Genomic DNA, 12,647 nt, shown 5'->3' on the forward strand with positions numbered 1-12,647 from the left:
GAATATCAGGGTTGGAAGGGACCCCAGAAGGTCATCTAGTCCAACCCCCTGCTCAAAGCAGGACCAAGTCCCAGTTAAATCATCCCAGCTAGGGCTTTGTCAAGCCTGACCTTAAAAACCTCTAAGGAAGGAGATTCTACCACCTCCCTAGGTAACGCATTCCAGTGTTTCACCACCCTCTTAGTGAAAAAGTTTTTCCTAATATCCAATCTAAACCTCCCCCATTGCAACTTGAGACCATTACTCCTCGTTCTGTCATCTGCTACCATTGAGAACAGTCTAGAGCCATCCTCTTTGAAACCCCCTTTCAGGTAGTTGAAAGCAGCTATCAAATCCCCCCTCATTCTTCTCTTCTGCAGACTAAACAATCCCAGCTCCCTCAGCCTCTCCTCATAAGTCATGTGCTCTAGACCCCTAATCATTTTCGTTGCCCTTCGTTGTACTCTTTCCAATTTATCCACATCCTTCCTGTAGTGTGGGGCCCAAAACTGGACACAGTACTCCAGATGAGGCCTCACCAGTGTCGAATAGAGGGGAACGATCACGTCCCTCGATCTGCTCGCTATGCCCCTACTTATACAACCCAAAATGCCATTGGCCTTCTTGGCAACAAGGGCACACTGCTGACTCATATCCAGCTTCTCGTCCACTGTCACCCCTAGGTCCTTTTCCGCAGAACTGCTGCCGAGCCATTCGGTCCCTAGTCTGTAGCGGTGCATTGGATTCTTCCATCCTAAGTGCAGGACCCTGCATTTATCCTTATTGAACCTCATTAGATTTCTTTTGGCCCAATCCTCCAATTTGTCTAGGTCCTTCTGTATCCTATCCCTCCCCTCCAGCGTATCTACCACTCCTCCCAGTTTAGTATCATCCGCAAATTTGCTGAGAGTGCAATCCACACCATCCTCCAGATCATTTATGAAGATATTGAACAAAACGGGCCTCAGGACCGACCCCTGGGGCACTCCACTTGACACCGGCTGCCAACTAGACATGGAGCCATTGATCACTACCCGTTGAGCCCGACAATCTAGCCAGCTTTCTACCCACCTTATAGTGCATTCATCCAGCCCATACTTCCTTAACTTGCTGACAAGAATGCTGTGGGAGACCGTGTCAAAAGCTTTGCTAAAGTCAAGAAACAATACATCCACTGCTTTCCCTTCATCCACAGAACCAGTAATCTCATCATAAAAGGCGATTAGATTAGTCAGGCATGACCTTCCCTTGGTGAATCCATGCTGACTGTTCCTGATCACTTTCCTCTCCTCTAAGTGCTTCAGGATTGATTCTTTGAGGACCTGCTCCATGATTTTTCCAGGGACTGAGGTGAGGCTGACCGGCCTGTAGTTCCCAGGATCCTCCTTCTTCCCTTTTTTAAAGATGGGCACTACATTAGCCTTTTTCCAGTCATCCGGGACTTCCCCCGTTCGCCACGAGTTTTCAAAGATAATGGCCAAGGGCTCTGCAATCACAGCCGCCAATTCCTTCAGCACTCTCGGATGCAATTCGTCCGGCCCCATGGACTTGTGCACGTCCAGCTTTTCTAAATAGTCCCTAACCACCTCTATCTCTACAGAGGGCTGGCCATCTCTTCCCCATTTTGTGTTGCCCAGCACAGCAGTCTGGGAGCTGACCTTGTTAGTGAAAACAGAGGCAAAAAAAGCATTGAGTACATTAGCTTTTTCCACATCCTCTGTCACTAGCTTGCCTCCCTCATTCAGTAAGGGGCCCACACTTTCCTTGGCTTTCTTCTTGTTGCCAACATACCTGAAGAAACCCTTCTTGTTGCTCTTGACATCTCTTGCTAGCTGCAGCTCCAGGTGCGATTTGGCCCTCCTGATATCTTTCCTACATGCCCGAGCAATATTTTTATACTCTTCCCTGGTCATATGTCCAAGCTTCCACTTCTTGTAAGCTTCTTTTTTATGTTTAAGATCCGCTAGGATTTCACCATTAAGCCAAGCTGGTCGCCTGCCATATTTACTATTCTTTCGACTCATCGGGATGGTTTGTCCCTGTAACCTCAACAGGGATTCCTTGAAATACAGCCAGCTCTCCTGGACTCCCTTCCCTTTCATGTTAGTCCCCCAGGGGATCCTGGCCATCTGTTCCCTGAGGGAGTCAAAGTCTGCTTTCCTGAAGTCCAGGGTCCGTATCCTGCTGCTTACCTTTCTTCCCTGCGTCAGGATCCTGAACTCAACCAACTCATGGTCACTGCCTCCCAGATTCCCATCCACTTTTGCTTCCCCCACTAATTCTACCCGGTTTGTGAGCAGCAGGTCAAGAAAAGCGCTCCCCCTAGTTGGCTCCCCTAGCACTTGCACCAGGAAATTGTCCCCTACGCTTTCCAAAAACTTCCTGGATTGTCTATGCACCGCTGTATTGCTCTCCCAGCAGATATCAGGAAAATTAAAGTCACTCATGAGAATCAGGGCATGCGATCTAGTAGCTTCCGTGAGTTGCCGGAAGAAAGCCTCATCCACCTCATCCCCCTGGTCCGGTGGTCTATAGCAGACTCCCACCATGACATCACTCTTGTTGCACACACTTCTAAACTTAATCCAGAGACACTCAGGTTTTTCCACAGTTTCGTACCGGAGCTCTGAGCAGTCATACTGCTCCCTTACATACAGTGCTACTCCCCCACCTTTTCTGCCCTGCCTGTCCTTCCTGAACAGTTTATAACCATCCATGACTGTACTCCAGTCATGTGAGTTATCCCACCAAGTCTCTGTTATTCCAATCACGTCATAATTCCTTGACATCACCAGGACCTCCAGTTCTCCCTGCTTGTTTCCAAGGCTTTGTGCATTTGTATATAAGCACTTGAGATAACCTGTTGATCGCCCCTCATTCCCAGTATGAGGCAGGAGCCCTCCCCTCACAGACCTTCCTGCCTGTGCTTCCTCCCGGTATCCCGCTTTCCCACTTACCTCAGGGCTTTGGTCTCCTTCCCCCGGTGAACCTAGTTTAAAGCCCTCCTCACTAGGTTAGCCAGCCTGCTGGCAAAGATGTTCTTCCCTCTCTTCGTAAGATGGAGCCCGTCTCTGCCCAGCACTCCTCCTTCATGGAACACCATCCCATGGTCAAAGAATCCAAAGCCTTCTCTCCGACACCACCTGCGTAGCCATTCGTTGACCTCCACGATTCGACGGTCCCTACCCAGGCCTTTTCCTTCCACGGGGAGGATGGACGAGAACACCACTTGCGCCTCCAACTCCTTTATCCTTCTTCCCAGAGCCACATAGTCCGCAGTGATCCGCTCAAGGTCATTCTTGGCAGTATCATTGGTGCCCACGTGGAGAAGCAGGAAGGGGTAGCGATCCGAGGGCTTGATGAGTCTCGGCAGTCTCTCCGTCACATCACGAATCTTAGCCCCTGGCAAGCAGCAGACTTCTCGGTTTTCCCGGTCAGGGCGGCAGATAGATGACTCAGTCCCCCGGAGGAGAGAGTCCCCGACCACCACCACCCGCCTTCTCCTCTTGGGAGTGGTGGTCGTGGAACCTCCAACCTCAGGACATCGCATCTCATGCCTCCCAACCAGCGGAGTCTCCTTCTGCTTTCTCCCCCCAGACATATCATCTGGTCCACTCTCCGCATTGGTACCTGTGGAGAGAACATGAAAGCGGTTAGTTACCTGTGTCTGTGTTACTGGAACCCGGACATTCCGCTTACCTCTTCTGGAGGTCACATGTTGCCAAGCTTCTTCACTGGCCTCTTGGCTCCTCTGTGCAACCTGCTCTACATCTTTAGAGCTTTGTGCCCCTAGAAGGCTATCCTGAGTTTGGTCCAGAAAATCCTCAGTCTCTCGTATACAACGCAGGGTCGTTACCTGTTGCTCCAGACCTTCAATCTTCTCTTCCAATATGGAGACCAGCTTGCACTTTGTACAGACAAAGTCGCTTCTGTCCTGTGGAAGAAAGACAAACATGGCACATCCAGTGCAGGTCACAACAGCTGAATTCCCCCCTTCCATATCACCTACCTACTACGGAGCTTCCTCAGAGACGTTGTCTTCCTACTGTTGTATTGGGTTTTTTTTAAAGTTTGCAGCAGCTGCTGAAACATTCGTTGAGTTTGCATCAGGCCCATTGTTCTACTATACAGAATAAGCAGATCTACAGAGCATCAATATAAGAGTCAAAGTATGGTATCTGTTTGAGTAGTGATATGCTGGGGAGCCAAGTCATGGAGTCTGGCTGGGAAGTAAAAAAGACCACACAAAATTAAGATCCAGAGGATTCCATAGTTCCCTGGCTGCCTGAATATCAGTCTTCTGCAGATGTTAGGACCCAGTAGGCTATCCTGCTCCCTGTCTCCCAAGGTAGAAAAGCATTTTTTTAAAATGTATGTAATATACACAAAGAAATTGTATAGATTAAAAATTTTTTAAAAATTGAATTAATGTTAGGAATACATCTCAGTAATTTAAGGGCAAAAACAATCTTACAAGAACACTGTAATCATCAAAAAGCCATTAGAAACTTAAAAAAAAAAATCAGTGTTAAGGGTAAATTTAAAAAAATCCAATCACTTGAAAAGTATGGAAATATAGTAGTAGAAGGTTTTTAACCATCAGAGGAGTGAAGTTTTGGAATAGCCTTCCAAGGGAAGCAGTGGGGGCAAAAGATCTATCTGGCTTTAAGATTCTACTCGATAAGTTTATGGAGGAGATGGTATGATGGGATAATGGGATTTTGGTAAGTAATTGATCTTTAAATATTCAGGGTAAATAGGCCAAATCCCCTGAGATGGGATATTAGATGGATGGGATCTGAGTTACTATAGAAAATTCTTTCCTGGGTATCTGGCTGGTGAATCTTGCCCATATGCTCAGGGTTTAGCTGATCGCCATATTTGGGGTCGGGAAGGAATTTTCCTCCAGGGCAGATTGGAGAGGCCCTTGAGGTTTTTCGCCTTTCTCTGTAGCATGGGGCATGGTTGACTTGAGGGAGGCTTCTCTGCTCCTTGAAGTCTTTGAACCATGATTTAAGGACTTCAATAGCTCAGACATGGGTGAGGTTTTTCATAGGAGTGGGTGGGTGAGATTCTGTGGCCTGCGCTGTGCAGGAGGTCGGACTAGATGATCAGAATGGTCCCTTCTGACCTTAGTATCTATGAATCTAGTTTAAGTACTTTAACTGTGTATCTTAAACTTTACATTTAGTGGAATTAGCATCGGAATTTCCCATCATGTAAAATATTAACCCAGTAATCATAAATTGTAACAGCCACAGGAGACTCAAAGAAGAAAATGTTTCATAAAAGCTTTATGAAATCTATAGTTTGCTGTTGTGACATCTTACATTTGGAGACAAAACCAAGTTAACAGAGGTTTAAAGTGTAATATTGAAAATATGCATCACAAAGGACTGGCTTTGTAATTTGCTTCATCACAACTCTAACTTCATTTAATCCAATGCTTTTATCTATATAAATATACATGAATGAACTGAGCCTAATAAATGTGCATATATTAGGTACGTTAACTCTAAGTACAAGGATGCCTGTATGTGGAACATAGCATCTTAATCAAGGGAAGGGAATAATTGCCTTCAATTTACTATTTGTCTAGCTACGAATTTGTAAAGTAAATTTTTTTTCCTGTTGACAGCATATGGCTGCAAAGGAAGTAGAGGTCAGCATAATAAGTGCATGATTAAAATTAAGGATATGTCTTCACTACCTGCCCGATTGGTGGGCAGCGATCGATCCAGTGGGGATTGATTTATCGTGTCTAGTCTAGACACGATAAATCGACACCCCCCCAAGCGCTCTCCCATTGACTCCTAGCGACGGAAGGTGCAGGCAGAGTCGACCAGAGAGTGGCAGCAGTCAACTCACCGTGGTGAAGACACCACGGTAAGTTGATCTAAGTACGTAGCTGACGTTGCTTAACTTACCGAGATTTTTCCCCACCAGTGTATACTAAGGCAAAGTCATTCCATGTTCACAGGGCACTGGTATAGAGTTAAGAGGATATGAGCACCTTAGTTATAAATTTTCATACTTTCAAACGGTAGAGGTTTCTCTGAAGTTTTATTATAACTCTGAATTTCTAATTATTCCTTAATTAGATTTTTGTAGTTTACACTCTAAAGTTACTCATATGCACTTTCTATCTTCACTTCAGCTTAGAATTTTTATATTTAAAACTTCCATAAGTTTCACTATTCCCCCACAATTTCTCTTTTCTGTATTTACCCCCTCCACTCTCTCTGTTTTCTCTTTGATAAAGAAGTTCTGAGGTTCAAGAAAAAGTAAATATTTTCTTCCACTGCATTTTTCTGTAAAAGAAAATTATCTCCAAATGAATCAAGGATTTTTACTCCAATTACCATATAATTTTCTTGCACAAACTACATCAATATGTTCTTAGATGAGCTGACCTCAGATACATCAGTCTGCTAAGTATAACCAATTATAACAGTTTTCAAATTCTGATCACTCCACAAACAGGTAAAAATAACTAACAGTCAGAAATAGGCTATTAAAAATAATTTTTGAAACCATATGTATTAAATATGGTCCCTAATTTCCTTTAATAGTGGATGTCAGTTGCAAAGGTCAAAAGGTGACAGCTGTAGCCTTACATATCAGAGTCCATATCTGCGCCTTCTGTTGTTGAGAGAACTGACAAGTGCACAGGTCTCTGTCAGTTCCCTTTTCTATGAATTGATGCAATGTTTTATAACCACCAATTCTCATGGTCTTCCTCCCCCAACACAAATTTTCCTCCTTGCTGCTACAGAGAACAAAAATTACATGACCTACTCCAAATCCAGTTTTGGATAATTGTTTGCACAAAGAGACACACACCTAGAGATCATTAATAAGCAAGTCTCCCCACAGATTGCTTAGTTCCCAGATTCTTGTCTGCCTGTTAGGGATGTTACATCCCTAGTGTGACATCTTGGAAGAAAGTTTTGTTGTTCAGTTCAGTCTGTCCCATTCAACAATAAATAGGAACTAGACACAAGGCATTCTTGGTTCCCCCACACAGAGAGTGTTGGAAGATATTGAAATGAACTGGATTTTTTGCTGCACAAGTTTTGTAAAACATAATGCTTCCAGTTTTCAGCTTTCATTCATTAAACCAAGCGGAAGCAATTGTGAAATTGCTATACGCATTACTCCAAATCTAACACCAGTACAAATTCTTTATCACACTGATTTACAGCAGTAATATGTCAGTGTACAGTAAAAATACTATTCTATTACTGTACTAACATCCTACCTAGAAATAATATATAAAATAATAGTCCACACTTTTGTAGCTTCTTGCATTAGAAGACTTAACAATGCTTCAGAAACTTTAATGAAGCCTCATAATACTCCATGCAAGGGAGGAATTAAAAGCTTACTTTTATAACAAATTATGGAAAAATCTCTATTACAGTAGGGCCTGGAGCCAGCTGACCTCTATGCACTCACTATATGCAAGACATAAAAACATACCAGAAACGCCAGTCCTATAAGTGGGGTAAACTGATGCACTGTGCTGGGAAATGCTTTATCCAAAGTCCACCAGCAAGCTGGGGGCAGAACCAGCAACTGAATCGAGGAGTCCTGAATCCAAGTTCCTCCTTCTAACCATTAGTGACTACTGCTTCCCCTGTTTAGGGCACGCTTTTACTGCACAAAAGCCCCTCAGATTAGGCTAGTAAAAGCCAACAGAAGAGAAGTTTACACCCAATCAACTGTGCAAAGACAGACTCCTTATGGCTGCATTTAAGGAATCCAAAACACCACCTCGAAAAGCGCTGTCACGGCCTCATTTCAAGCCCCCAAAGTCGGGGGCACCCGGAGTTTCGGCTCTCTCTCGCCCGGCTCCGACACCCACGCGCTCCCCGAGATGAGCCGAGCACGGGGCGGCCGCCTTCAGCCACCCCTTGCCCTGGGCAATACAACGAGGGGTCACCCGGCAGGGCTCGCCTGGGGAGCGCCCCGCACCCCAGAGCATCGCCGTGCCCGGCCTGGGAGGGCGGGGCGGCGCGGCGGCTGGTCCCGGCTGGCTCCGAGGCAGGGGTGGGCGCGGCCCCGAGCCGGGGCGCGCTGCAGGGACTCGCGGAGCGGGCCCGCTACCCCCTGCCCCGGGAGCTGCCCGGTAGCGCCGCGAGGCTCTGCCAGCCCCCGGCACTAGGGCAGCGGCGACGCCGCCATCGCCGCTCCCCCGCCCCCGGCGTTACCTGCGGTCCCCCCGGGTGCAGCCGGCAGCGCACCGGGGACGCGGCGCAGCGCGGTACTGGCTGCCGACTGCGGGGCCGCCGCCGCCTATTTATGGCTTTGGGCGAGCGGCTGCTCCGCGCGGGGCCGGGCCCCCGGGCTGGTCCGAACCGGTTGGAACTACGGAAGGAGGCGGAGGCGGGCGGTAGGGGCGCTGCAGCCGCCGCCGCCGCCGCCGCCGCCCGCCCCGGAGCGAGGCCAGCGAGAGAGCCCGGTGCCGGGCTGAGCTCTCCGGCGGGGCGCGCCTCAGCGGCTCCCCTCCCCCCCCCCGTGTCCCTCCGCCCCGCCCCCGGTGTCCATTTGCCCCGCAGCGCTAACCGCGGCCAAGCCCCCGGAGACGCCACAGGGCGCGTGGAGCCCGCTCACGGCTTTGGCCTCCCCCCGCCCCCGCGCCTCACAGGTGGGAAACGGCCTCCCGTGAACTCATCCTGCCCCAAAGCAGGAGGCACCGTGAAAGCCTGGAATTGTTGCAAGCACAGCCACCACCACCACGGAACCCCCGCTGCTGGGAGGAGGAGGGGGGGGCGGGGGGGTGTAGGCTTGTGGGAGGGTGACCAGCCCTCCCCCAATTATCAGGAAAATAGGCGGCATATCATCAGTGAAACCGCCCCCCCCCCCACGACGTCATCACTGCAGCTTTGTTGCACAGTCAGGCCACGTCCACCCTCGGGACTTTTCCCTCAACATTCCCCAGAGCGCCTAACGTCAGCATTGTGGGGAGCCTAAGTGCAGAGTGGCAGCGAGTTTTTAATCACCCCGTCGGTTCGAGCAAGACGACACGCTACAAGGGCCAAGCAATGGTCCATCAGCTGGTAGCGTTAAACCTATGTTAGCAAAGATACAAGTATATTGTTTAGAAAACTTCCCTAATACTTTGGTTCCCGTGTGTTGTGACCACGGTCATCGTGCTGATCATTACAGTTTCATTATTTCCTCATGCTGGCTCATCCATTTGTTCTAGCCACTTGTCTCTAGTCTTAGACTATAAAATCTTAAGGGCAAGGGCCATCTCTTTGTGATTAAGTTTGCACAGAGGTAGCAGAATGGTGGGGGGGGGGAAAAGAGGAGGTGCAATAGAAGTTGCACACACACACACACCCCATGGAAATAGTGTGCATGCATGGTTCTTTAGCGAGTTGTTTCACACACTCAGGCTAGGCAAAGCTCTGTGGCTGGAGGAGAGAGTAGGATGCAGAGGATGTGGAGTGGCTTCCACACTGTCTGGGATTGGGCAAAGGAGAGGCAAGAACTGGGGTGATTGGACAAGGGCCAGGAGTAGCTATCCCTGCAGAGGCACAGTCTGTCAGGATACTCATTCACAGCCTAGAGCTCGCTGCTACTCCTCCCCAGCATCTCCCCCCTTGCAGAGCACTCACCCTGACATCTTGACTTCCTTATGCAGGCACTGACTTGCCCTGTTCCCCATACTTTGCATGTTTAGGTTTTAGTATGCGGTTCCATGCTCCTAGGCAAAGTGAGCATCTACACCTCTGTTTATACAGTTTCTATAGTTCCAGCACAATTGGGCTAGAGCTTCCAGGCACTACTGTAAAATAATAGTAATAATAATGTACTCAGAGAGGGAATTTCATTAATTCCTAAGCCCTCAGAGCAGGGCAGTTAAGTATTCCAATCAAGGCATGCTCTTCATGTTAATACTTGTAAGGGTTAGTGAACTTTTAAAGGCCTTTAGTTTAGATCAAGTTAAAAGTGCTTCACAGTGTCTCCAGCATTCAAATCTGCTGTAGATTGATCAGTGTGACAGGGTGCAACTCACTACACTAGTGCTTCCAGCTGGTCATCTTACAGATCAGTGCTACACGTTAGTACACGGACGCTCAGTACTCTCTCACCCGCTGTCATTTCTGCTCCTGGACCCGCGGCACTCCAAGGACTGTGGTGTCCTCTTCAGTGCACAGCCCTCAGGCTGTGCCACAGTCTGTGCTTCTGCCTTCTGGGGAACATTACTGCAGTCCAACCACTTCCTCAGTGGTAAGTTGTCCCAGGCCCACCCACTACTCCAGGTCCCAGGCCAGGGATCCTGTAGATAGCAGCCTCTGTAGATGCTGCATCCCCTCCAACCTCTCAGTCTACTTCCCCGGGCTACTTCCCCATAGCCTCAGTACCTTCTCCATCCTTATCTCCAGACCTCAGCATGCCAGTCTTAGCAGTCAGCCAGGAGCTCACTCTCACACCCCTGATCCTGCCCAGCATGGCTCTGTCCAAGGTGCTAGTAGTCTTCCTCCTGCAAGGCAGGCAACCAGTCCTCTCTCCTCAAGCTCCAGGAAATAACTGAAGCCACTCTACCCTGCAGCCCTTCTTATCTGGGCCTGCGTGGCTCTGATTGGCTGCTCCTCACAACCCCTCCTGCACAACCTCCCTAGGGTCCTCTCTAGTTGTCTGCCTCCTGCACAGCCCCCTTAGGGCTCTATTAACCCCTTATGGGCCAATATGGGGCAGACACCTCATCACAAGCACAAAATGTTAAGGTCCAATGCCACAGACTGTCTTATTGTTTCTTTGCTTAATTTGTGGCTTGGAGCACAAGAAACCTAACAAACTCCTAGTGTGCATACATGAAAAAAAATTGAATGATAATAATTTCAAAACTACTGATGTGTTTTTTTTAAACTTGTTTTGTTTCCTGGATTGATGTTTCCTAGATTTAGTTCTACAAAAACAGCCAAATATGAACTAAATTGGTTCAGTCATTGCTGAGTTTTATATATACAAAATTTCTGATTACAGTTTATTTTTAAAAAGGTTTGAATTTTGCTGAAGCTCAAAAATAAACCTTCTGAGATAAGACTACACATGAGAAAGTTCAGTCTCAAGGAAACTAATAAAGTTATGAGTATCTGAAAAGGGTGAGTCAGAATGGAAGTTGCTCCTGCCTGCATCCCCATTTATAGTTGCACCATTGATATGAACATGGCAATCTGTAAAGTTCATAAATAGTTCAGGTAAATCTATATCATCTGAAGAAGCTTTATGTAAAAAAGCAGCACAGGAAAGGGAGCTGTAGTTCTCCCCTCTGTCCCACTTTGATCCCACATAGCCAGTAATCCAAATCTCTTGGTGGTTCCTCCTCCACTTCTAGGCTTCTGCTCAGTTTGCTAGCACTTTAGCAGCACTAAATTTAGCCCCTCTCCCCTCAAATCACTGAGACGGCTGCCTTCACAAACATACCTCAAGTAAGGGGTGAATGATAGTTACCTGAAGCTACCTTCCCATCACAGGAACTGCTTTAGGGGCTTGTCTTCCCTGCTTAAAAAGTGTCCATTTTCAATGCCTGTGAGTTATCCCAAAAGGAAAAAAAACAGTGAAGATAAGGCACTTTAGTTCTACTGTGAGGTAAACTCATGGAGATCAACCTTATATACCCACCTACGGTTGACCTGGGCAAGTTTACCTCACAGTAAAACTAAAGTGCCTTATCTTCACTGTGGTTTTACCTCAGGATATCCCATGCGCATTAGTTACCCCAAGGTAAAATGCAGCTTTTTAGGAAGTAAAGGCAAGCCTTGGCCTTCTTTCTGCCCCATCCACCATCATCAGAACACCAAGCCCTTGTTGCAAAACAGAAAATGAAGGCAGAGGTGGAAAATTAATTAGGAATTAAAGTTATCCATAATTAAATTTGTTAAAAAAACAACCACCCTCAACTGGAGTTTCCTCCCAGGGACCTATATATTCATGTAGATTGTCACCAAGGATGATAGTGGTAAGACCAGCATTGAAGTTTCACCTTGCTTTTGGGATAGTTGTGGTGGCTAGGCTTGTGATTCTTGTTAACTTATGGTTAAGTTACTATATAATTGATTTAGGAGTGTTGCTTGTGTTATTTTTTACTCCCACAAAAGATGGGGTGACAGAAGGTCATAGGAGTACAGCAGTCAATACAAGGAGTGATATAACAATGTCTAGCTACAGGACAGAGCCCCAATTAGGGTGGATCCCCCACACCAATGACACCTGACCATATGTTGGAGACGACAGATTTTCTGAGAAGCAACCCTCACTGTGGCAAAAGTGACACTCTAAAATAGGAATCACAGTCTGCAGTGGGAAACTCAAACTTTGGAGCAGCTATCCCCTAATTAACTGTCTAGACTGGAGTTAAATATTATCAAAAAATATCTGCAACCTTTTGCACCTTAAATCCATGCTACAACTTTAAACATGAGGTATATGAGGATGGATTCTGGAATGAAAATGAGAAGCTAACATGTTCAATGTTCAATGATTTCCTAGGTAGCATATTAACTTTCTGGTGAAAACATTCATTAATGATTAAAACAGAAAGAGATGAGAAAAGCAGTCACTAGCTTGGCTAGGGTTTTGTTAAGCAAATGTGTTATATATCTATGCATGTAGTGTCTAAAGGGCACTGAAACTTCAATCTTCAACTGCCTTTA

The 12,647-nt window shown here is 47.0% G+C and overlaps 1 protein-coding gene across 20 annotated transcripts in view; it reads right to left on the reverse strand.

The window, feature by feature from the left end:
* The window catches only part of SLC16A9 (solute carrier family 16 member 9), a 43,314-nt gene extending 32,807 nt beyond the window's left edge, over positions 1-10,507 (reverse strand). For 6 of the 20 annotated variants that reach the window (XM_043519028.1, XM_043519029.1, XM_043519015.1 and 3 more), the window contains exons 1-2: positions 6,823-7,009; positions 4,013-4,202 (exon numbers count right to left, since the gene is read on the reverse strand). Coding sequence is in view for 3 of the 20 variants with exons in the window: in XM_043519026.1 (XP_043374961.1) it covers positions 10,356-10,364 (9 nt within the window). In the remaining 17 variants the exon portion in view is untranslated. Of the gene's footprint in view, positions 1-4,012; positions 4,203-6,596; positions 6,723-6,822; positions 7,010-8,192; positions 8,348-10,006; positions 10,128-10,355 lie in introns of those variants that run through there. The other 14 variants (XM_043519030.1, XM_043519032.1, XM_038408218.2 and 11 more) reach the window with 9 other exon arrangements.
* Between the last annotated feature and the right edge of the window lie 2,140 nt (positions 10,508-12,647).

Source organism: Dermochelys coriacea, chromosome 7, assembly GCF_009764565.3.
Source record: "Dermochelys coriacea isolate rDerCor1 chromosome 7, rDerCor1.pri.v4, whole genome shotgun sequence".
Taxonomy (NCBI): domain Eukaryota; kingdom Metazoa; phylum Chordata; order Testudines; family Dermochelyidae; genus Dermochelys; species Dermochelys coriacea.